The sequence below is a fragment of the Falco punctatus genome (assembly GCF_963210335.1).
Source record: "Falco punctatus genome assembly, chromosome: 4".
In the NCBI taxonomy this organism is placed as follows: domain Eukaryota; kingdom Metazoa; phylum Chordata; class Aves; order Falconiformes; family Falconidae; genus Falco; species Falco punctatus.
This window is the reverse complement of record NC_137583.1, coordinates 71,350,831-71,376,788: the sequence shown is the minus strand read 5'-3', so window position 1 is coordinate 71,376,788 and position 25,958 is coordinate 71,350,831. Positions and strand designations below refer to the sequence as shown.

Sequence of the window (25,958 nt, the reverse complement as noted above, 5' to 3'; positions counted from 1 at the left end):
TCCCAGTCCCTGGCAGTGAAGAGACACTACTATAAAGCTTTTGCAGATGCAGCACGCATTGTCCAAGAGAAAAAGCACATCTAACAAAAATGAGATGAAAAGTGCATCGATGAAGCTTCTGATGCAGCTGGCTCAGCATCAGCCTGCAGGACCCCACGATCCAGCTGGTATTTTTTGATTGTTGCAATTGTTGGCCCATAACCTCAAGTGTACCAGGCTTGGTGAGATGGAGAGGACTATTTGAAAGGGATGCGCTTTAGTCCCATTTGCAATGACAGGCAGCTGCAAACCCACTAGATTCTAAAATAGGATACAAAGAAAGGAGTGTGTAGACAGCCACTGAGTAGAAATAAAGGATACCACACACTGAATTTAGATACAAACCGTTTTAAAAGCCACTAAAGGTGTTTGCTAAATGACAGACAGCTCTCTTTCCTGTAAGTGACACCCAGGTCTAAGCAGCATCACACTGGGTCTTCCTAGAAAGCACAGGTTGACTTCTAAGCCTGCACAATGCTATACACAAAAGAATTTCTTAGCATCTCTTGCCATTACAAAATGGATGAAAGAGATTTGGAAAACACACATTTTGATTCTGAACATGTCATCAACAAAGCAATAAATCTTCATGTATTTTCTTCTTTTTCCATTTTTGCAGTATTAATGCTTCAAAATTGATGATGATCCAGTGTGAAAATGGTAATCACGTAGCAGACATCTAAGGACAATGTTTGGTGATAGCAAAAGGAGCTCAACCTCTTGCAAACAGACACTGCACTGTTTTGCAGCTTATTCTCTGACACTTCTCATTTTATGCTAGTTCTAGGGAAGATATTTACTGTCTAGTCAAATCACAAATATTTGTTACACAATATCGACTTTCAGATTGTTCCAGTGTATACACTACTACATTTGGGGTTTTTTCCCAGTTCCAGGAAGGCTGACATGGCCTTCTCCAATCAAAGGATGCTTCTCCCTCCTACAGGAGGGCAGAACTTGTTCTGGGTTTACAAAAGCTCTATGTGTAGCCTGACAGGATTACTAGCAAGGATTATGCAAGGCACTGTTAAAGAACTATTCCAGAAAACAAGAAAAAAACCACTGAACTAAAACAAACAAAAAAACCCCACCATCAAACTAAAAACAAACAAATGAACAAAAACAACAAACAGGTCAGCAGTCAAAAATCCCTTCTCATAATGTCAGGCTGATCTGTAGTAGTCTTATAAGTAGAAGACTCATAAGAGGAAAAGTGGGAATATTTGTGTTTCCAGTTTTTATTTTAGTTATGGACTAAAGTAATCTCTCTTTTCTTTTCCTCTTTTTCCTTGAGGTTAATATATAACAGAAAGTAGTACATAAAAGGTTCAGTTTCAGGGGGAGGGAAGGCGGGCGGTTTACATGTCAGGCCAAATTCAGATCTCATTAGCAAGCAGTTACACAAAAGACCCCAGTTACTTCTGTGGGATTAATCACAGGGTAAGGTTCCACTCAAACTGAATGAGTAGCAAAATTTGCCTCTGAATTACATACAGTTAATATTTCAGAAATACTAGATAATCTGTATTAATATACAACATCTCCATAAGAGATGAGTTGTACCAGTCCAAGTTAATTATATTTTTGCATAAAAATGTATATTGTTTCCTAAGAATCTTAAATTTACCAGTCAATGCCATAATATATGAAAAGTTTGAGAACATAATCTTCATGCAATTAAAGATAATCATCTAAAAATCTAAATATTTTCTTGCATTACTAGGAATGAGATATCTGAATGAAGACATTGTAAAATGACAGAGAATCTTACTTGGCTTAAGAGTTTTGAAACTCCTTTAGCATGTTCAAAATCTGGTCTTCCAAGTACAGCAGGTTCCTTATTCATCTCTCCCCTTCCCTTCTTGTACTCAGCCTTTAAAAAATTAATATGAATCACTATTAAATTATTTGCTTCTGTTTTATCAAGAGAAACATAAGCATTAAAGCTAGTAGAAAAGTCTCATTTAGTGATCTGCATTGACACCACTGTTCTAATCAGCTCCAAAAAAAAAAGCCCTTCTCAGGCTTCAGCTCCTTAACAACGTGGTATTTAATTATTGTAGAACACAATGCACAGCATTCACAAAATTCAACTTTAACCAAATGCATAGCTTAAGCTATTAAGGAATATTGTTCTCCCAATCAGGGCAGAATGAGTTACAGTGGCTCAGCATTTCTTATGACAGGGTATGCAGTTTACACAATAATATTTGTAGCAGCTGAAAATAGTCTTGAAACAAAACTAGGCTGAGGGGCAGCTTTTTTGAAACTTAAGGTCAAATTCCACTCTCAGTTTTACCACTGCAATCTTGCCTGATGGCAGTGAGGTTGCATTGGTGTAACAGAGCAGAATTAGCCCTGCAAGGTCGATGTTAACATGATCTTTCCAGCTGAATTGCCTCCCATGCAAATTGCTGCATTTTTTCCCCACAATGCATTAGAAAACAGCACGGACGAATTCACAATGGGTGCTCTGCAGTATCACTAACAAAATTACCCATTGCCTAAAATAGGCATCTTGCATTAGTCAGGCACTGTGAATCAGCACGAACACATCATAACAACAGACTGAGAGAAATCGAAGTCCCAAAGCCGCTCTAACTCGAAGGAGGCTAGAACAGCAATGAGTAAATGTGGGTGTTGAACATCAGACTTGGTAGAAGTTCTCGGTTTTCAGAAAATCCTGAATATTTAAAAGGTGAATCTCAGATCTCTTAAAACTGTTTCCCCATAGGTGCCTAGTCAGTCTCACATTAAACTATCAGCAGTTACTTAAGATCTTGGCTCAGGACTTTTAATATATATATTGTTTGAATTGTCTACAATAAAATATTAAACTGCATCACACGCTGCTGCTTCTCAAACTGCTCCTTGACCTATCCATTAGCAGCTGTCACGGTGGGAGGGCAAAGAATTTGAGAGGGGAGTTCAGGGAGGAGAGCCCCCATGCAAGCAGCAGTGTGTTTGCACAGCTCGCAGAAGGACAGCGGGGAATTGCATTTCCCTGTCACTGCCAGCCAAGATGGAAGGAAGAAGGGGAGTCCTGGGATGCAAGCTTCTCTTATACTGAGATGAAAAAAGGCTTGGTATGTCTTCTGACGTGCACTACAGCATACAAGCATATGATTTATTATGAGAATGTTTATCATGACTAAAGATGAAACAAAACTAACTTCAGTAAGTTTAATGTCTTTAGATCAATGACCAGTAATTGTAAAGGCCATACCAGATTTGGGGTTGCAGGTTTCCTGCTCACAACATTTGAGAATTTCAGCAGCATTCTAAATAATTGGACTGAAATTGGAATAAAGTCTAAAAAATACAAATAAAGTAACAGGAAAACATACATCACTTATTATCTTTGTTATCTCGGTTGCTATCTTTATGTCTGGCCTGTTCAGCACTTCAGTGTATCTATGAGTATCTTGGACATCCTTCTTATAGGATACCTGTCAAAAAAAAAAAAACAAAACACAACAGTTTTGTTTAAAATAAACAATCAAAAGCGTCTGAAGTTTATAAATAAGCTTTGAATGACCTATCAACTCAGCAATCAAATCCAATAGAACTCTGCCTCATTTATTCCAACACAGTCCAGCTTGACAGGGATTATTTAGCAAGACCCACACATAGGTTAACAGGATAAGGAAGAAATTCAGAAGCATAAAATACAATATTAAAATGAAAAATGGTTTTGGTTAGAAGCGTAGCAGAATATGAAAGCACTGCAAAGACCCAAATATTAGGTTTTATCATTAAATTTCAGAGGACTTCTAAGAGTACAGAATTTTTTCTATGCCGTGCCCTTTTCTAATATAAACTAACCCCCTATGATATCATGAGCACCGCAGCCTAGCAGATTGCAGCTACACCAAACAGAAACTGTAATTCTACCACAGTGAACATCTTTCACAGTAACAGGCAGCTGTGCAGCTGATATGTAATTCAATGACACAACTCCACCTCAACATCCCCCACTCCCCACAACTCCACTTATCTGCCCCTTTACACAATCATGGGAACAAGAAGGCTGAGTGTTCCAGCACATGAAGTACGAGACTGAATCTTCCTGTTTGTACAAAGCCACTACTATAATGAATGGGCTCAGAAAACTTCGGCCAGAAGGCTAAACCACAGGTAGGAGAGTCCAAATGTTCTCCATTTAGCAAAACAATTGCAGGAACAGCATAGACCTCAGGTACGTGACGGAGCTCTGAGACCACAAGTGATCCTTCTTCTCCCTCTTCAGGGTCTGTAGACTTTTTCCTCTCCCTTGCTGTAGCACATGTGCCAATCTAAGCCAATTTCCAAGAGCTGTCTTACTGAATTATTCTGAATGATTAAGAAAATCATCCCTAGTATTCAAAAGTGTCTGACAAATTGAAATTTCAGGCAAAAGTTAGAGAACATAAAATGAAATCTACAGGAAACGGTATGAGAATAAGTCCTGCTTCACTGGGCAGTCTTTTAGATTTTCTTCTGTTGTTTAACACCATTAATCAACCTCTCAAGGTAATATTTCACCATCAAGAAAGTCCTCAGCTTGAAGCTTCACTTATAACCTCCACATCTAGTTCTTATTTCCTATGTAGAGTTTCACTCTGGGTACGACACAATAAATTCAACAAACTCCAGCACTCAATGACAATACATAATTTCTAGAAATGTTATTCTAAAATTATTTTTTAAAAAAATCTTACTTTTTGGCAAGTATTTTACAGGCAATGGGAAAGTAATTTTGCATCTATATGGCTTCAGATAAGTAGACAAGCTAAACAGGCTTTCACTGTTGGCCGCTTGCCCACAAATAGATCATATAATTTTTAACCTACAATGAGTGACACACAAGTATAATCACTCATAAATAAACAAATAAAATAAATAAATAAATAGGCTGGATTAATACAGCTCCAAGTATCACCTATCAAGAAAACAGAAACTGATTCTTACAGCTTGTTTAAAACCACTGGAAGTTTTGTTTTGGTTAGGTTTATATTTCCTCTATTTTTTTTAAGGAACTAGATGTACAGACAAGCATTTGCAATTCAGGGCTTTACATGAATTTAGTTAATTATATGCTGTTCATCCTAATGACCACATGAGGTGAGGTGAAAACCACAAAGGCAGCAGAAACAGGTTTCTGAATAGCACCCTATCATCCATGTAAATCGCAAATTAAAGGCCAGCATATGTGCTCAAAATAGAAATTAGGAATGGAGTGAATTTAACAACAGAGAATCAAGAATAGTGGTGATAAAGTTGAGGAAATGTGGTCACTTATTGCTCCCAAATGACATGATCATATAGTACATGAAATAATGGATTGTGGTTAATTTCAGGGGGGAAGGGGGAGGGGGGATAAGACAGTGACAGTCCTTTATATTTCACCGTTTCCAATTATATTAGATGCAAGGCCAATTGCTATAGCTTTCCCGGAGTGAATTATTATTCTTCCTGCACCTAAACCAGTATACCTATTACTTATGTCTGAGGGAAAGTCATCTAGCATTTTACAAATGTCTGCAATATATATTTGCTCCATTCTGCAGCTTGTCATACTCCAGTGAGAATAAAAATGTTATGCAGCAGAACAGTAGTTTGTCAGAGGTAGGCCAAAGAAAGAAAAAATATGTTTCCCATTTCCTGAATAACCTCAATCCCTGGATGCTGACCCCTTCCCATTGGGACAGTGTGCTGGCCTCTATTACACAGCTGCTATTCTGTTCCATCCAGTGATTTTTTTTTTTATAGTCCTCTGTTAGAACAGTAAAACCAGAGCTATTCCGAGAGCAGGGGAACAGATGTAGACAGGGCAAAGCAACCAGCTCGGTGTGTGCACCCAATGCGCACCAAGAAGATGGAAAGTGGAGAAGCCTACAAGAGAGGAGAAGAGAAAATAAAGCCTGGTCAAGCAACAAAAGAAAGGAAACATCAGAAGCACCCAGGGAAGGACCCACCTTTTATCCTGAGTTAGTTCAGCCCCTTACCAAGAGGCTCAAACCCTGACTGGAATCTCCAAGCACTACACAATGCCCTTACTCAGTCTTCACTTGAAACGGTTGCTCAGGCTCTACCAAAAAAATCACCAAATGCTCAAGAATTTCTTCTCTTTATGAGGACCACAGGTCTACGAAACATCTGCTCAAACTGGCCTTTGCATAGGAAAAAGTAACCAAGATAACTGACAACTTAGGAGCAGCAGTGAAAGACCTAAATGGAGAATTACAGCAAACCAGTGGGAAATGCAAGCGAGAAAGCAGCAGGGACAAAAACAGAAAAAAAACTGTACTAACTCCAGTTTTGAAGTTTCAGATAGTAAATTACAATACCAACTAAATTTAATGTGGTTTTCTACCCCAATCTGAAATTACAATAGAGTGATTACATTGTTGAATATTTTTTAAAAAGAATGATAATCTGAACAACAGCCATTTTTCATCTTTAATCCCAAATGTGATTACATACTCTGAACTGCCACTAGTTTTCACAAAGCTTGGAAAATATTCAGGGCTTCCGTATAATTACTAGACTGATTTTAAATAGGGCCAAACCTCCAGCTGTTATAAAAAGGCATAAGGTCCACTGAGGATAAACATGGTCTATTTATTCCAGCTGAGATTCCTGAAGTGCTTCACCTTTCGTGATGGTGCCAGTGCGTTGGAATGCACAACAATGCTGCAAGGTAAACAGATTTCTAACAATGCTGTAAAACAGGTTGTCAATCAACAAACAGAAACTTACGCTACATGATGACCCAAGTACACCTATTTTTAAAGGACTGAGACCTTTCCTGCATTTTTTTGTCTTCTCCCCTGTTCCAATTCCAAAACTATTCCAAGCTGTAGGCAATAAATTATGAAAATATGCACAAGCAGCTGTGAACACATTTTGCCCTCTTGAGATGCACACGCAGAAGTCAGCAAGGAGATGGGCACACCTATCTGCAAGGGAATTTGTTTCTTGCTGTTCATCCCTACATAGTATTTTCTAAGAGCTGCAAGTCCACTAACTAATGGCCTGTCAGCTGTGTCTCTGCCCCCTTTTCTCATCTGCACTTTGGGGTCCATCAACACTTAGAAAACGGCTAACTGGTGACAATCACCATCGGCAACAGCTTTTCTGATGCCCACTCAAATGGTGTTGAAAACTGTTTCCCAGCTCATGTAGAAGAGACAAACACATTTCTGGCCCGTTACAGATTGATGCAGTCATCCTTTCCAGTAATGGGCTTGAAAATTGATTGGTCCCAATTACATCAGGAGTAAACACATCATTTTCAGCACCAGTTGGAAGTGGTCCAGGGGGACCTGCTGTTGACAACCGCTGTCAGCAGAAAGTTAAGTCAGTGAAAGGTGATTTTTCTAATGCAGATGCTGAACAGAAAGCCAGGAGAAGCTTGAATTTAACATGATCTGCATCAAAACAAACATTGACGTTTTAGTATGTTTTCGATGGTGTTTAAGCACATCAAGTTCAAAATCTGCTGATCTCATTTATCAGAAAGAATGTAAATTTTTTGTGCGTGGATTGTGACTGCACAATATCCTGAACATGAAAAAAAAAAGCTTTTCTAAGACAATACAGCCTTCTTCAATACGCAAATTTAAATGTTCAGTGAAACACAATAAATTACAACTACTGACATCATATGGACTGCAAAGAGCGTACATAGACATCAAATGTTTGCCCAACTGTCAACTAACAATTCAAAAGCAGCACTGTTCTGTACATAAGTGTAAGAGAAAAGATATCAGGGCTCCAACCTCCAATCTGAAAACTGCCCTTTGAATGTCCACAGATGAGTCTATTGTAGTTGTCCAATTTGTAAAATCAGAACACCACTTCTTTATTTCATACAATATGATGCTATGAGAAGAATCAGTAATTTTAAACAAGTAGGACATATAAATTGCTGTACAAATATGTAACATTGTTTTGCTATTCATTATACGCAGTGATGGACCAGGTCACAGAACAGGCAAAACTGTGATCCACAGCTTTGAGTAACTTCATCAAATGCTACGTGCGCTTCTACTGAGGCACAATACAACAAGTGTTTTCTTTGCTTTAGAAACTTCATTGTCATGTCATTTCACTGTTCTAATAATTACTTCCATCCGTGTGACCCTCAGCTACACATAAGGTGAACCACTATTTTGTGACCTGATGGTTTTCTAAGGGCCACAGCCTAGATTTGGTCCTGAGTTTGGAAACTTCCAGATGAGCTAAATGATACCAGCCAGCCACAGGCATGAAGTAGGCCGATGGCCCCTACTTCATTTTTCTCCAAATGGTTTTGTGTGCCAAAGTCACATCATTAACATTCACTTCACAAAAAATGAAACACAATTTGTAGGGAAAAGTACTCTGGCTTGGATAAACATGCTTTTGTTCAAGTATTATGTAGTATTTTAATTATTTTTCAAGTAATATCCCTATCATTAAAAAGTCTCTGCTGTTCCTTTGAGAGCAATTTTCTTCTAAGTATGAAGAAGAGAAGAATGTTTTTCTTATACACGATCACATTTTTCAGGAGATTTTACAGTATTTCGCTATTACACAGCTTCAGCCCACGCTCATAGAGCATGTTAATGATATTCAAAGTGGCGTGAAGGCCTACAGCACATGACAGTTTCAAAATGTCAGCACAAATGTATTGTAAGTTGAATACAGTCTTAATTTTTAAAGGAAATTGCACATTTCAGAGTTGAGTATAAATGTCAGCCTTATTTTAAGGCTGAGTAAATAGTCTTAAACACATCCTAATCCTATTAGATGCAAACCCTGCATGTAAAGGTTGAATTGAGTTGGCAGAGCATTGTAGGTAAACACGCATTCTGCTCCCACAGGTATACTGTACTGAGTGGTGGATAAAAGAGCTTTGTCCTGTTCCCCCTAGTTTCCTTCCTTTTCCCCTGCACTTTCAAAGCTGTGACTCTACACAGCTACATAGCCTGAAATAGTTTGGAAAGACAAACACTCCACATTTGGGATGCCTGCTATTCCACACTTTGACTCAAAGATGAAAACTCACATGGCTCTTAATTAAACCTGTACTTACAAAACAAGAAATCCACAGCTATTCACCACAGTGCCCAAACAATTATCTGCAGGAGCTGTGCAACTCCACTGAACAATAATTGGACTTCCATAACTTGCTCCTTTATGTGTGATAAAGACATATCCCCATTGCACTGCTGCTCCCCATGAGCAACCAGAAAGAATCTGTTCTTGAACAGATGAAACTAACTGATTATAGAGTTTTATGTTGAATACTGAGGGTGTGTTTGATTTCTTTGAAGTTTGCTCAGGCTGAAAATAACTTCCTTCGTATTTTTTCATTATTTTTAGCGTGCTGTTAAAAGTTCTCATTTATCAAAACATCCTTCCCTTCTACGTTTGCCATCATTGCCCTTATTTGCTTGCTTTAAGGGTGACAGAAGATGAAACAACTGAATTTCACTTACTCTTACATCTGTACCCTGCTCTCCTTAATTCTGTTAGCAGGTGATCTACAGCTGTAGAAGGGGAATGCTTTTTGCGCTAGCACACTAATCCTCAGGCCATGATAAATTTGATCTAAAAACTCGTCTTATATACCTCCTGGTCCCACCACATTCTCTGAGAGGGATTCCCATCTCTCTTCCCAGCATTATTTCCTTCTCTAGTAGTCCACCATCATTCCTACTGCTAGGCAAAGCTCTTGCTTATAGGGAGAGAAGTTCATGTTCCCAGCTCCTACGCTCTGTCAATCTGACATCCTGATGCTTCCAACAGCAGAGACAGCCAGAGTTTGACAGGAAGAGGGAATTCTGTAATCAAGGCTGGTTGCAAATTACTGCTGGGAGTTCCAACGCAGGTATTTCCCAGCAGAAGAAAAAGTTATTCTTCAAACATAATGCTTCCCTGAAGTTTTCCGCAGCCTTTTAATCAGCGGCCAGCTGTCAAGATTCTGCACACACGGACATACATCTAACATTGACATTTAGTTTTCAGCCTACACAACCTAAGAGAGTTTGTTACACTGACAGGAGGGAGGATACCGTGAATTTAAGATAATTCAAAATGAACACCCAAGCTTAATTTTCTACACTGATAACAGCAAAAAAATATCCCAATTATCTGAGAAACAAGAGTTACAAAATCACATACCTACCTGACTTAACCTGGTTACCTAAGAAGAATGGAAATGGATCATAACTTTAAAGGTATTTACATGTCAGCTGTTCTTACTGGTTTTGTGTACCCTTTAAAATGACCCCACTATTTTAGCTAATCTTTTCCTAAAATTTACTTTTCTCATAAGTAAGTTTTTACAAAACCTAAATTTTTCTTCAAAGCTGTGTTTCTATCATTCAAGACACTAATCTTGGTAGCATTTCTCCCCCAGCAGTAGTCCACTGAGCTAGTATAAGGTACCTTAACCATGAAGTAAAATCTGACTTGATACTAAGAAAAAATGTACATACTGTTACTATGCTTTTACATTGTGAAAACCTAAATAACTTAAAGTTAACAGCTGTAAAAAAAAAAAAAAAAAGAAAAAAAAAAAGCAACCAACTTTTAAAATATTGCTAAATGCTCTAAATTACTTGTAAATTATTTTAAGTAAAACTACACAAATACTTTGGTCAATGGTATAAACTAGTGCCAGGTATTGAACTGAACTCTATGGCCCAGATTCTGTAAGGTAAGTCATAAACTGTTCTTTGAAACTTATTTGATATGTATTCACGAGACAGGATCAAAGTTATTCACATGCATAAAAAGCATGCAAGAGCAGGGCAGAAACAGCCCCCTTCTCTCCTCTATACAGAACCCTGAAGAACTGTCCAAGTCTTGACAGACTGAAACCACGCTGGTGCTCATGTAAACAAAGAGCTTTATATACCTTTGAAGTACAAATAGGTACACATGAATCAGAGAACCTGTGTTTGTAATTTTATTTTAAAGTGATAGCACTTAAAAACACTTACTACAAACAAACAATAACAAGTGCTTTCCACTGCAGTTTAGAATAAAAGTCACATACCATTCATGTCCCAAACTGGTTCAGAGCAAATAATGTAAAAAAAATACCAACTAATCAAATATGAAAATACTCCATGCCCAATTCATTTCAGTTAGCTGTTAGATGCACCTACCCAAAACAAGCAAACTCATTTCAGATGGAGGAGTACTTACATCACTCTGGTATTTACTGACTTCCATGGCATGCTTAATATCTGGAGGCTCCTTCATATGTGCATAATCTGAAGTTCCTTTCTCAGCATCATGTTTTTGTTTATAGAGAACCTGAAAAGAGTAACATTACACTTTTGTGACCTCAGCAGAGTAGGTATAATAATATGAGCTGGGTTAAACCTAGTGTCATAGTGTGCCGGCATTCAAGAAGAAATGTAGTAATTAAGCTCCTTAGTGGAGCCAGAGCCTTGAAATGAGAGCAGCTTCCACCCAAAACAGAGACATATGAGGCACAGTCAGCAGAGAGATTTCTCTGCATATGTTATTCCAACAGAGTTATAAGTAGACAGGGGGAAGAAAAAGAAACATACAGAAACAGAAAATTAACAAGGTAAGAAGACAGCCCAAGGAAAAGCATAAGCAAAAGCTTTTTTTTGCTTGAAACACTTGGATCTATCAGCTAATTAACTATTCCAGTTTTCTTTTTTTCCCCTGCTTTCAGGGGGAAAAAAAGATTTTGTGCATTCCTCATAAATAAACAGGTATGAAATACTCATAGCCCAAACATCTATTTCTTCCACTGTTAGGAAATTATTAGCACAACACACATTTTTACTAGTCCCCAAGGTTCACAAAGAAAAATAATATTTACATTCAATAGTCATTATGGTAAATGAAAATGGACCTGGATTGTGAGTTTATAAACAAATTTATTTTTATAATAGAAACTGAGCTCAATGTTGGGCATTCATCCAGCTTTCAGTGTACTGTGTTATACTTACATATACAGACATTCACATACTAGAACTCTTGAAAAGCTGATCTTGCACTTATCCTTGTCAGAAGCTTTTAGGCTTACATTAAGAAAAATCACCAGGTTTTGATGCCTGAAGAGGCAGCAAGCATCAAGAAAATTCATTTTCTAACAGCTCTCAGGAGCAAGCATTAAAATAATCCCCAAGAAAACAGCAAACACTAAACAAGACTGAAAGCTGATCAGGAGGAGAAGGATTTGAAACTTAACCCCTAGACAGCAATAAAAGAACACTGTGAAAGTTTGTAGATGGGAACTCTCAACTATGGTGATCTGGACTTTTTTAGGACAGGATACTAGAACTGTGAGAAAATGCATGTGTTTGTGTTTAGCAAGATTGCATCTGAGTCACAGATCACAGTGTCCGAGGCAATACATTAGTATCTGCCCTGACTCTATCATATTACAAAATGATATATAGGCTGAGAGATTAAGACCAAAAAAATGGGGGTGCGGGGGGGTGGGGTGGGGGATGGGGGGTGTTTCACTGCTACTACATGAATGAAAGTATCAAATTAGGAAACTTAAAATGTGTCATCTCCTTATACAGTGTAAATCCAACATGATCAGGCCTCTGGGGAAACAAACGCAAATTGAAACAACAAAATGTCTATAACCCTATACTGATTACATCTTGCAACTGGAAAAGCAAATAGTCTTTAACAAGACTGAAGCATCACTAACAAATGATCTCCTGCAAAAGTATGATTATTACATAAACATATGCCACAAAAACTGTTTTGCTACTTCTCCTGCTTCACATTGTCACTTTAAAGATGTTCCCCACTTACCACCATTCTGAAAAGCAGACTCGTACAGTTACTTCCAAAATCTACTGATTTATATGTATTTTATTACATTGCCACTTTGCTGGTTCAACATCTATATTCTTCTCTTGGTGAATGAGCTACGTAACCAAGACAGCAAAACACAATAGCACATAAACACCCAGCGCAAGAAAACTAATAGAAATTACAACTGAGTGTCTACTATCTTGGGAAAAGATGACTGTTTCTTTAGCTTAATGTAGGAATATTTGAGTTGCTATTTGACAGCTGTGTTCTTCCTATCTTTTCACATTATTGTTATTAATTGACTTAAGTAACCCTGAAGCAATCACAAGCTAGGAGAAGTTCAATAGCTGTCTCCTTTAGTTTTGGACAGCTTAGTGCAGAACTGTTCCCAGATCTTTAAATCAGTCCCAAGGAAGCACGGAAAAATGTTTATGAGGATTATTTCATGAATATTCTTAGAAACATTATTTCCCATTTCATGTTGATTTTCACATTTTAACTGAACTTAATTTTCTTTATCAAATCTACATATGAAACTACTCTAGAGGGAGATCAAGTATTACAGGTCACTGATGTAACCTCTACTCTGCAGTGGCTCCATTTATTAACTTGAGAAATACAAGGCAATTATTTAAGTAGGTATGACTTCAGATTGAACTAATTTGTAAGTACTCATTTTTTATTTTTCTTATCTCTCTTCTACAACAGCATGTCACTGGGAAGCTGCATTGAGGAAGGCTTTGCACTCTTTTAACTTAACTCTGAATGACCCTCTGTTTTGGAATACTTTAAACACTATTAAATATTTATTTTTTGTATTTCCCTTTATAGTCAGTAAGCTGAGCTCTAAACATAAAAACCACCATGTAGGATTTGTAGGAGGAAATGTTAAAGAACACAGAAAATGACATTTTAATCTCTAGATAGAGAATTAGATTATCCAATGTAGTGGTGTAAAACAAGACTAGAGAAGTTCAGGAAACTAATACCTGTCACCACAAAAAAGAGGAAATCTTGAACATGAGATTTGATACCATACAAAATCATTAAGACTTACATAGAACAGTCTGATAATGTGTAATACGATTGTAAATGATGCAGTAAACCACAAAAAATAGCTTTATCATAGTAACAAAAAAAAAAAATCCATGTGAAATAAAAGGAGGATTCTGCCCATAAGTAAGAAAAACTCTGAAACTTTCTCTATGGAGGTTGAAAATACTAATATACACTTGGTTCATTATCTTCAAAAACAAACAGAAAACACTATTGAGCATTGACATATAGTTACTATTTGAGATATTGCCCTGTGCAAAGGAGAAAATTAAACTGCCTTCAGTTTGCTTTAGATTATTCCTTTCAGATAAGAAGAAAAACAGTGCAATCTCTTCTTATGGCAGAAATAATGTGATTAAAAAAAGTGATGAAACACATACTTTTCTCAACATTGTTTCCCCCCCAAGCAATTTTAAATACCTTTATCATTATTTGTGACACCTTATTAAAAAAATTTTTCTACGTAATGAAGAATTCATTCTACTGGTCTTCAGACAAGAAAAAGACTTGGCCCAAAGCTAGCAATGATCAGAAATTTCCCTTCAGAAATATTTTCCACAGGAAAATGCAATTTTTCCAGAAAATGCCCGTTTCCTCTCAAGAAAATTAAAATGAGGCCTCCTGCCTAGACTGTTCTCATCAACTTTGTTTTCTTGTTGCAGATTACAGGAAAATTGGTGAGAGCTTTGTAGGCTGGCAAGGAAGATAAAGTTACACAGTGGGGACAGGGACTTCTGCTCTCTCCAGCTTACCCAAGGGATAGCTATGGCAAAAGAGAGAGGGGGGAAAATCACCCTCAAGAAAGCTATTTAGAAGTCAACAGTCAAATTTTCTGCATAGAGGGAAACCTAAAATTTATAAAAGTCATGCAAGTATGTGGGGCTATGAAATTCTTCTTCATTCTCCTGAAACATTTTTCTTCCCATAAACAGTGTCATGATTTTTTTGTCAAAATCTTGGATGGATTTCCTTCTCTGTGGGTATTTACTTCCATCTTCATGCTAGTTCTAAATAAAACACAAAGAGCAAACATGGGGTTTATGCAAAAGCCTGCAGAGGTGGTCTTGTTTCAGTCTTTCCCATGTATCTTGAAGAGGGAATTGAGCACGAACCAGTACAGCCAATATGGGGAGCAAGTTTCACAGGAGGAGAACCACAAACGTCTGGGTGTTGTACTCTCCATTATGGCAAGATCCCATCAGTGCTGACATTGTATGGCTGGAACCCTACAGAACAAGGTCTTGGCTCTGCTGAAGTCACTGACAACTGCCGTACCAGTTAAAGCATGCAAAAGTGATAGATGATGCTATGGTAGTCTGCTCTGGAGAGAACAGTGGAGGGCAGCTGTAGCTGGGGAATAATTTCTTGTGAGAAAAAAGAAATGTCCCCTTGTTGCCTCCAAGTTCCTAAATCACGGCTGTGATCTAAAACAGTGTATAAAAATTAATAAAGTGGACTATACCTAGGTAGGTTGACAATTGAGCTGCTGGGCAGCAGCAGGGCAGCAGCACCATTTTAGGATCAAACACCAAATCACAGGACAGACCATCCGCAGAGGACACACCTGTGTGAGGAGATCACCCAGCAGAGGCATACCAACCTCAGCAGTCCTGTGCCAGCAGGCCATAGCAGGCAGGGTCAGTGGCTCTTTTTCTTCCACACCATGATCCCCTAGTCCTGATTCACCTGCTTGGCAGATGAAGCTATGGATCCTGCCAAGAGCATGGCATCACAGCGAGAGAAAGCACCTGCTTGATGTGGCTACAAAAGCATTCAAGCTCAGCCTCGCATTCAAGAAGCATGAAGAGGGAGTCAAAGGTGTAAATTTGTTCTGATGTGGATGGGGAGGAGGACACGTACTCGTATTCTCCACCTCTCGGGAAAGCAGCACCTATTTAAAATCAGCTTGCTATAACTGAGAGACAGACTACAGTTCTGTGCCTACAGCAGCCTTTTTGCAGGAGGGCTGGCACAATGGCCAGCTGGTGCTGTTCTCTCTCCTTCCTATGGCATACGCAGTCTCCTCTCGCTGAAGTAATGACCTGTAAATTCTCAATCCCAGCTAGACAGATGCAGCAGAAATCCCCTCTGCCATATCCTGACCTAGCTGAAATCTGAAATCCTTGTATTAGCTACTTAGGTACCACAGTGATAGGCACAACACGGATTAGATTTGAATACTGTAGAGAAGATTTTCCACTAGAAAATCCCCTAGGATCTCTCTCAAAGTATCATTAAATTCAGGTCCACTGCAACAGAAACCACAAATTGGAAAAATGTGTCAGCGTATCTTTTAAGTTTTATGGCAGTTTATGATTTATAATGCATCTGTTCCTAATGGAATGGTATGAATTTTACAAGAAAAGTTTCTGCTTAGGTACAACTCATCCTATATGCATATTTGTTTCTCTATGACAGCTGGATGATTGAGGAAAACCTGCAAAAATATCAAATGAAAATGTCAATCTTTTCCTTTAAAAGTTGTTGGGGTTTTTTTGTTGAATCAAATGGTTTCATGTTTAGTCTTAGTTATTTATTTTTTCTGCCGCATCACCGATGTTAATTAACCTCATTTGTGTAAACTAATGTAGAATCTACTCAATTGTGATGAATCCAGCAGTAAATCCGTGGCAAACTAGTTAGTGTTTTATAGTCAAGTTAGTCAGTAGTGTTTTATAAATCAAGCTAATAGTTTAGAAGTGTTATACAAGTTTTAATTCCCAATTTATTTCTACTGTAATTCTTCTAATCACTCACTGTAGAATGAAATGTCACATTAAGGTCATTTCAGCTACGGTGCTGCTTTAACTTGAGTATATATATGTTCAATTTCAAACTATGAAAGCCAAAATATACTTCATTTTATAATATTTGCTTAACATAGCCTTGATTAACAAATTGTTTTAAATTAAAACACTTCTTTCCAAGCTGTCCCAAGATTTCAGTGCTTTCTTTTGTTATGAATATTTTCCTTTATTTGAAAAAAAATCATTGCATTAGAAGAATGCATACTGAGATACAATCAATAATATGGATTTAAGAGTGTGTTCACAGAGTGGCTGTATTAAACTATACATGGTTAATAACTTTAAGAGAGGAGAAAGGCAAAACAAGAAAAATGTGGAAATGCTTGGTGGACAGAAAATCAGGACCGTCTATCAGCTGTAACTCTCATGAGTAACAATGAAAATCTGTAACTTCATTCATATTACACATACTTAACACTCAATTCCACTGAGATCAATGGAAGTGAAGGGTCACTTGCCTACATTGAGGGCATTATATTTTTTAAGACCCTGGAGGCAAATGACCTTGAATTTACTGTTTTACTGGTTGTTTGCATGTTTTACGCTATGCTCAATATACTTGATTTAATATTTTTAATTCTATAAAATTTTTTGTGAGTGGTAGTATGCAGATCAACAGAAATACTTTCACTGCTACCAGTAAGTGCCTTTAAAAAAACATTATTTATTTGTTTTCCTTTCAGCATCAAACATTTCATAAAGTTAATACAACACCCAAATTGAAATGTTTGTTATATAAGATCCATTTATTCTATAAATGGAGTGCAATGTCATGGAATTCAGTAATTCCTTATTGAATTCATGGATTTCTAATTGGTTTCATTGGATTGATGAATGCACTAGTAGTTTTTAAATTTATATTTAATAAAAATAACAAGTAAGATTTTTGAAGTGAGTAGTTGTTGAAGTTAGGAAGGTATCACAATAAACTCTGGATGATGAACTCACCCAAATGAATAAAGCAGGTGATCAAGTATCCGTTCAAATATATCATTCAAATTGGTCATATTCTGTCACACAATTCATTTAAAAATAATTTTTGTGATTCTAAAATTGTACCTTGCTCTGAAGTTGCATTAATTCTTTTGCAAACACACTGTCAATTGTGGCTGGCATCTGCTGATAAAGAGAGTTGGAAAGGTCTTTCTTAGCAGCTCCTTTATACTTCACCTAGAGGGGAGAAAAAGGTGACATATAATGCAAAAATTAAGATACAGTTATCACACTACTTATTTTTTCTATTAAATAAAATACCATAGACCATTAAAACTGGAAAAATCTAATGCTGTCATAAACTTTCAAGCAAAACCAGATCTTTAAATAACTAAAATACTTTAGGCGTATGTGTCTAATTCACCAAGCAATGCACAGCACCTCCTAATTAAATTCAATAATATGGGGGGGAATATAAAATAAGGTAAGCAAAGCAGTTATTTTTCTAGCCTTTTTTAAAATCGTTTCTAAAAACTAAAATTATCTTTTTTCTTTCCATTTTCCCAAGTTTTGCACAATGAGTGCCACAAGAGGCCAACAAAAAGTATTTTACTGATTAATAAGTAGTAGCAATTAAATGTAACTGGAAAGGACAGGAAGATTGGGGTTAGCATGTCTGCCATCACTTCTATTTAATCTTCTCATATTACAGATTCATTTTTAAATTGCTTTTTATTTATCCTGTACTTCATCCAGTAGTCAGTACTAGCAATTCCTCACAAAAGGGTTTTATGAGACAGACCAGAATAATAGTTCAAAATCTGGGAGGCTTTTGCTTCAGATCTAAGGTTTTCAAAACCATAAAACAATAATGTCAAGTAATGCTGTGAAAGTAATCATAAATATCAAAGATACCCTAAATTATACTAATGTCATTAATTTACTGTGCAATATATAGCTGTTCATTAAGAGACTAGTTCCCCATATGTATTTATACATTTATACACATACATATATATATAAATAATTTGCTGTAACATTTCTTGTCGTTTCCCAAAAGAGAGGGCTCTCTTTCCTGCAGTAGACAAACTGTTAAGAATTTCAGTGTTCTAGTTTTGCAAAAACAGGTTATGGGACACTAGAGGTCAGTAATTTACAAGACAAACCACCCATCACATCATTGGCTTCAGGTAATGCTGCAATAAGCAACCAGTGTGTTCAACAGTGTGATAACATAGAACATGTTTAAATTTTTGAAATATTTTTATATCTCTTAATCTCTGAGTAATAATTAGCAGCTTTTATTGGGAATCAGACAGATGGATTTGATAAATACTCTCTCTGTATTGTGCTTCTGTACAACAGTCTGTGCCTTAGAAAGTATAATTTCACCGCATTTCTGCCCCTTGAGACATGCCACTCTTTCTCAGAAAATTCAATAAAATACAACAAAAATATTAATCGGATGCATTTATATTGAATGTAGCCACACAGCAAACTGGTGAAAACAGAAACAGAATACAGAATGTATATAAATTACATAACTCCAGAAAGGATATTGGAATATACTTAATCAAAAAGGCAGCACAAAAAATGAGGTACCAAAAATTTTAAGTGTTCCAAGGGTCACAGTGACAGGCAAATCACTCAGAAACAGCAGTTCCTTAACAAAGCAACTCTGGTAAACTTCCACCGCTGTTCTCAGCTGTGGAAAACAATGAGAGATGCAATCCTATGACATGTTGTACCTGGGACATGGAGAGCTGGCAGTAAACTCTGGCATTTTAGAAGCCGCCATTTTTTATCTGCCACTACAGTTGTGTGTGTGTTTGTGTGTACATGAAGAGCTAAAAACTCTGACATGGGTATGCATGTACATGCATGCAAGTGCTCAGGCAACCTGCCGATGCCATTAACCTGATGTTCCCCCAATCCCTTGCTGAAGGAGGACAGGGGTGGTAACATGGGTTTAACAATTTCCTTGTCTCCTTGTGTTTGTTACCAGGCTGTGAATTCTCCACAGCAGGTAAAGTATGCACAGGTACAATCTGCAAAACTCATTACTGCAGAGTAAGTAACAAGAAATCCTTTTCCTATTCCTTAGTTTATCTATCCACAGAATGGGATAGCTAGGAGTGCCTCAGAACTATTAATAAAGTATCTTGGACTCCCAAAATAAAAGTGTTGCATGATTCCAAATTATTATTACTCACGTATATAGTATACACTAATTTAAGTTACTTCAGTTTTAAAGAGTTGTTATTTGAAATAAGCCATCCTTCCCCTTCTAAAAACCATCACATTCAATTGAGAGAGTTTTTAGGAAGGATAAGCAGCAAACAGAAGTCTTCAATCTTTTAGGTCTTACCTCAGAAATAAAAGCACCGAGACTTTTCACATGTTTTAGCTGTGGGGTGTCCGGTACAAATATGCACTTGCCTTTAGATTTTTTAAACTCTTCTTTATAGTGTATCTACAAAGAGAAGAAAAAAGAAGTTTAATTGCTCTTTTAAAAAAACAGAAAAATAAACAACAGCTATTATTATTATTATCATCAGTATTATTAATGTGGTGGTTGTTATTATTATCATTTTCTTTATGGATACTATGCTGGGTGGCTTGCAAATACCTCAGGCTGGCTCGAATTAAGCCAAAGGGAAACACCCAGTTCTCAGACACAGTACCAGGGCTATATAAAAGTCACAGAATTCTTTAAAGATGAAAAAGATACGATTTTTCTCTACATCTACAGCACATTTTCAGCACTGTTGTAGATGTGCTAGTATCTCTAAAGAAAGGAGAATCTAATGATTTATCTCCTTGATCCTTGATCTCAAAGATAAAATTGTTAAACTTCTAACACAGACCTAGCAAGCACAGAATCTGTGTAACATAATCAAATGCCCTGTATGAATCCAAGAGTTACATGAATAAATTCAAAAGGCTACTGCCAAATCATTGCCTACAAAGCAACCCAACAGCCATGACATTCAAGTAGTAACAGGATTTCTTTAAGACCAAACAAATTTTAAATTCAGCCTTTTTAAAAACCATGTATGCACAAAGGAAACCATTTTTTAAGCAGATCACCATGACATATTTTGCCAAAAAAACCAAAACACTACTCTTTTTTTGTTTAAAAAAAAAACCAAAACCAACCATTTTCTTACCATGGGGCAAATGATACAGGCAGGTATAATAATCACATGACTGTTGATGAAGTCAGTGTTTGTATTAGTGAGACCACAAGAAGGATAAAATCTATGGACATGGTGAATGTGTAGGGACCTTTATCATGTAAGAACTGTGTGAAGAAAGATGGTGAATTACGATGAGATGAATTAAATAAGTTTTAAAGATAGACACTTTACATGGATAGCCTTCAATGTTTTTAGTGACATTTATTTCTTTGTACATAGAACAGTTAAGTTCAATGCAAATTGTATTATTTAGTATTAAGCTTTCATGGTTATTATCTGCCTCCATTTCTTCAACCTCATTTTCACATTCTGCACAACAGCAGCTTGCATTTATGCACTCTAGACTTGCTGACAAGCACTGACAGAAGCAATATGATCTGCATCTGAGCATTACAGAAATATGCAGTCTTAATTTCCTCTTTCTCTGAATCCTTAATGGATATCACAAGTTGTAGTCTACACTCCTCTACAGGGACTTGGAAAATTCATGAGTAGGATGGCAGCTTACACAAAAGCTGCTCCTGTACTTTCTGATGCAAACTTTTTGTCCACCACAAAATGGATTAGATAATGCAAAATTCATCTCAAACTGATGACTATGTAATCCTCACACAGGAAACAATTTTGGTTACTACTGAGCTCACCCACATTTGGACTACTGAAGGGATCTACATCTCATTACCAAACATATTGTCTGCCTCTGTATATCAGTGTATTCTAAATACAAATGTTTGGTGAACAATGGGTGTAAAATTACTGTATCATAATTTTACTCAGGAACCCACAAATTCATGTAACCTATGTGTGTCACTGGACTCCTAGGTAATCGTAGAGAACACGCAAAAAGGGCAGTTTTGTGGCAAACATGCGCAGGCACTCACTTTTCAACTTGCACGCATTCATGCATGTACTTGCAAGTGTGTGTATGCATGTGCACATGAACATACCTAGCCTTAAAAAAAAAAAAAAAAAAAAAGGCTTTGTAGGATTATGTTTGTTCACAGTGATATGGCTGAAAAGGGACTTGTGAAGTCTACAGAGCTGACTGTCTACTGGTTAGGTTTGATGGCATTCCCAGTGGAAACTCCAGCAAAGCTGAGACTTTGGTAGAGGAGATGGAGAGTCTTGCCACTCACAACTTCGATAAATCACCCACAGATACCTGAGACCTGACTGTAATTACGTCCATTTTAATTACAGAGCAATAATCACATTCAAAAATTAAACATGAAAGCTTTCTAAGGTATCTCTTAATTGAGAGTGAGTGTGTGTGTCTGTCTGTGTGTAAGTCATGCTTTCAAAATAACTGAAAGCAGTAAAGGACTAATGCCACCTCCTCACTCCTATATTATTCACATTTATTATAGTAACCCATAGAGGCCACAAAACGCCTGTAGGTTCAAGTGAGCAATTTAGAGAGGACATGCAACAAAATGTGCAGTCAGACTGATCCAACACACTCCAGTCTGCTACAGAAGTGTTTGGATCGCATGGAATCAGAAAGCTGGAAGGTGAAATGGGACAAGTATCATGAACTCATGACATCTGCACTTAAAAAGTGTATCTGTTACAAATGATGTAAGCAAAAGGCTTAAGAGGTTGACTAAGACTGAACTTAACCAACGCCTAGAAGGAATAGGCAGAGCAGCTAACACTGTTCTCCAAAGTCTGGGGTTACAAATTCAGATGTCTAAAATACTGAACAGGAAATTTTGCCTGCAAGTGACTTACCCCTCACCACAAAATACACTGTTTAGGTTGAATAGAACTGGTAAGCCTGGAGAAAAAAAACAAATAATAGGAAAAATTTGCAAATGATGGCCTGGAGCCACCACTGCTCTTTTGATATACTTTTGAAGTCCAATAGCTCACTGAAGGCCGAATTTTTAATAGCTCTCTCCTGATCCCTTTCTTCTCCCCGACTCTTATCATAAAACAACTCTGACCAGCAACACAGCTATCCAGTTAAATTGGATTAAAATTCCTAGACAACCACCAAAACAATAAGCTTAAAATTGCATTTTTTTCTGAATGGATGTTATTTGGCAAGATCAACTTTATAAAACTACAGCATCCAACCTTCAGGCTGAAGCTTCCTGGCTCGCCAAGGAAATTCATCTTGCCCATGGCCTGTTCTATCAGCCTCTTCCACAGGAGAGACACAGGAGGAGACTGTGGGCTAAAGGAAAGGCTCCAATGGTAACAGTTTAGTCCAAGCAGCCACCTTTCCTTTGTATTCAGGGGTACATATTAATCTAACTTTGATATGAATATACTCAAAAAACTGTTCTTAGTATCTTAACATCAATGATGTAACCATGTTGACAGTCATCATGCCAAGATCCGTTATACAACTGTCATCTCTCGAAGACCCATTTAAGCTTAGAAAAGCCACAAAAAGGTCTGAACCTTCTTATCTAGCTCTTACGCTAGACCAAAAGGGAACTTTTTTCCACTAAGGATTCCCTTTCCGATCCCACATTTCTTAATTTACAGTCTCGTAAGACTAAGAGTTGTGTTAGGCCACAGACCAAGTAATACCAAATCCCCTCTCTGTGGCCACAGAAACCTAGAGAAAAGCACAAGAACAGCAAGCACACAGAATTGTCGCCTCACAGTATTTTACTAGACTCCAAGAATTTGGACCTCAAAGTCCTCCTGAGTTAGAGGATGTGACCAGTAACGGTGCATTCATAGAAACAGCTCCATCCTAAATTAGGCGGTCACAACCGTATCAGTATGAGTAAAAAGGCACTCCGTTTCTGCTCTGGCCCTTCCTTCATAACAGGGACATGCTAAAAAAAAAGTTGGACTCTGTATAAGGACAGCTACCCAGAAACTAGCACTACTTTTTCCCATAGCAGAAAAGAAGCACTGGTATCGTAAAACAAATTCAGCAGAATCTTCAGAAGGCAGTGTCTGCCTCTCTACCAAAAAGGATTATGACAGTTTGGTCAATGACCATTTTATTTGTATAGTAATCTTCCTCTCTGCTTATAACAGTATTCACAACATCACACCACGCAACCAAAACAAAGAGATGAGAATATACCAAAACATAAGTAATCCAAGCAAATGGACAAGCTCAATTTCAATATGGAAGAGAAAAGGCCTGAAAAGGATGCTAATTCATACAAATCAAACACACGTGACATTTTGAAAACATCTGTGGAATAAAATTGCATAATGGAGGGAGATTAAATGAAATGGCTTTAGGGAGAAACAATCCAGGGGGTATCACAGCCACAGAACAAACATCTGCCAACCTCAAATGAAAATGGGGATTTCCTCAAGAACCGGAGCATGTGAACACTTCACAACTTCCCCTACATACAGTTCAAGGCTGAAAATTACATGTGTGTGAAGGGCTGCCACTGTAACACTTTTTAAAACCCATATTGCCAAATTAAAGCCAGCTTGCAAAGAATGCAGGGCAAGCGTAATGCAACCCCAGCATCTCAGCCATGAGCGCTCCTGGCACAGCGTTCTGATGGAGGAGCTGTGCTGACAGCTCCACCAACAGAAAAGGGCAATCACCCAGTCTCGCGGTCAGCAAGGACACTGGCTGCTGTCCCAAGGTCATCTTATGACCAAACTGTAAGCCCCATAAAATTGTACGCATTGTACACATAAAATGTACAGATGTACACCAACAATAAGATTCATGCTAAAAAGGACAAAGAATATATAAAAAGTTCTGAATGTTATCGAGTCAAAAATTAAAGGCAAGAATGCAAACTCCTTGCAGTTTACTGGCCTCCACAATGAAGTGTGCAGGGTGAGGAACTTAGCCCCACAGCACAAAGGACTTCACTGGTCATAATAAATTCCAGTTATAGCAAGAAATTCTGGGAAACCAAATTCACCCCCCACACATACATATCCCATTCAAGCCAATGAAGAAACACCTATTGATTTCAGGAGAGGCAGAATAAGGGCCAAAAATTGGATGCCATTTATAAACACAGTCCCTTCTTTGAAATTAAATGGTCTGGACCATTACATATTACTACTGCCATGAAAGCATTAATGACACTTTGCCATTACGCTTTACATATCTCAAGGAAAACCTAACAGACTAAATGGATCACAAGTTTTCAGCAAAAGCCCACATCCCTGAACCATTACAGGCTTCAGAAAGATGGCTTAACTTACTCACCTTAGCTCCCAAGCCCCTGCAGAAAATCAAGAGAAAATACAGCCACTCCATTTACCAGTTAATTAACAGCCACAGCCAACATTACTTCTAATGGGTACACAGCACAATAAACATTTCTTTTAAATTAAAGAAAGTATCTCTTCAGCATTTTTTAAGGAGTTTTTGCCTTTAAGAGCAGCAATCATGTTTAGAAACCAGTTGCATGGAAGCAATAAATGTATTTTGGGACAGATAAGTGCTCCAGGTCCATTTTCATTTTGCCCTTTACATGAGTTGACAAGCATTTATTGTACCATATGCCATTCTTTTCCCAAAGAAAGCATGTAGACAACCATCAGTAAAAATATTAATAATCTCTACTTCCTAAAGTAGCTTGAGATTATAAGGGAGCCATCTTGCAGCTTCTCTTAAAAGATCTACCCAATTTTGAGTATTCTTTCTGTGAAAATTAAAGTATTACCAGACGGTGTCTGGACAAAGAGTAAACTTTGACCATGTCAAGTCATACTTTCAAGTCAGCACTGTAACAGCTACACATCCCAGATACTGTTTTTCTAAGTTACCTATTCTTTTCTGATACATAACCCCTAATAATTACGACCTAAAGTTTAGATGCTGTATGTTCTGTTCTCTTAAAACTAAGATACTCATTCACCTTGAACAACAACATCCTAAATCTAAATATCAGATTAAAACACAACCATAAGCCAGACATCATTTTTTGGTTTTCTTGTTAAAGCAAGTCACTCTCTCCTCAGTAATTGTCTCCTCTGCTGCCAGCCACCATCCTTGCAGGAGAAATACCATTCTTTACTCCCGTTCACATGAAGGGTCAAAGTTACTCTTCAGACACACTTTCCAAGAGGGCCACAGAAATAAAATTCCCACCAAGGTACATCTGATGCTGTTAAACTGAAGCAATTGTATCTAGTCCAATTTAAAATGACTTGGATCCGAGCTACGATGTTTATA

The 25,958-nt window shown here is 37.4% G+C and overlaps 1 protein-coding gene across 6 annotated transcripts in view; it reads right to left on the bottom strand.

Annotated features, from left to right (window-relative positions):
- NEBL (nebulette) overlaps positions 1-25,958 on the bottom strand; it is a 309,240-nt gene that overhangs the window by 82,621 nt on the left and 200,661 nt on the right. For 3 of the 6 annotated variants that reach the window (XM_080382347.1, XM_080382348.1, XM_080382346.1), the window contains 5 exons: positions 19,996-20,100; positions 17,754-17,864; positions 11,224-11,334; positions 3,387-3,488; positions 1,811-1,912 (listed from right to left, as the gene is read on the bottom strand). The exons of the other annotated variants lie outside the window; for them this stretch is intronic. In XM_080382347.1, the coding sequence (XP_080238473.1) occupies positions 1,811-1,912; positions 3,387-3,488; positions 11,224-11,334; positions 17,754-17,864; positions 19,996-20,100 (531 nt within the window). The remainder of the gene's footprint in view (positions 1-1,810; positions 1,913-3,386; positions 3,489-11,223; positions 11,335-17,753; positions 17,865-19,995; positions 20,101-25,958) is intronic. 6 annotated transcript variants of the gene reach the window in all.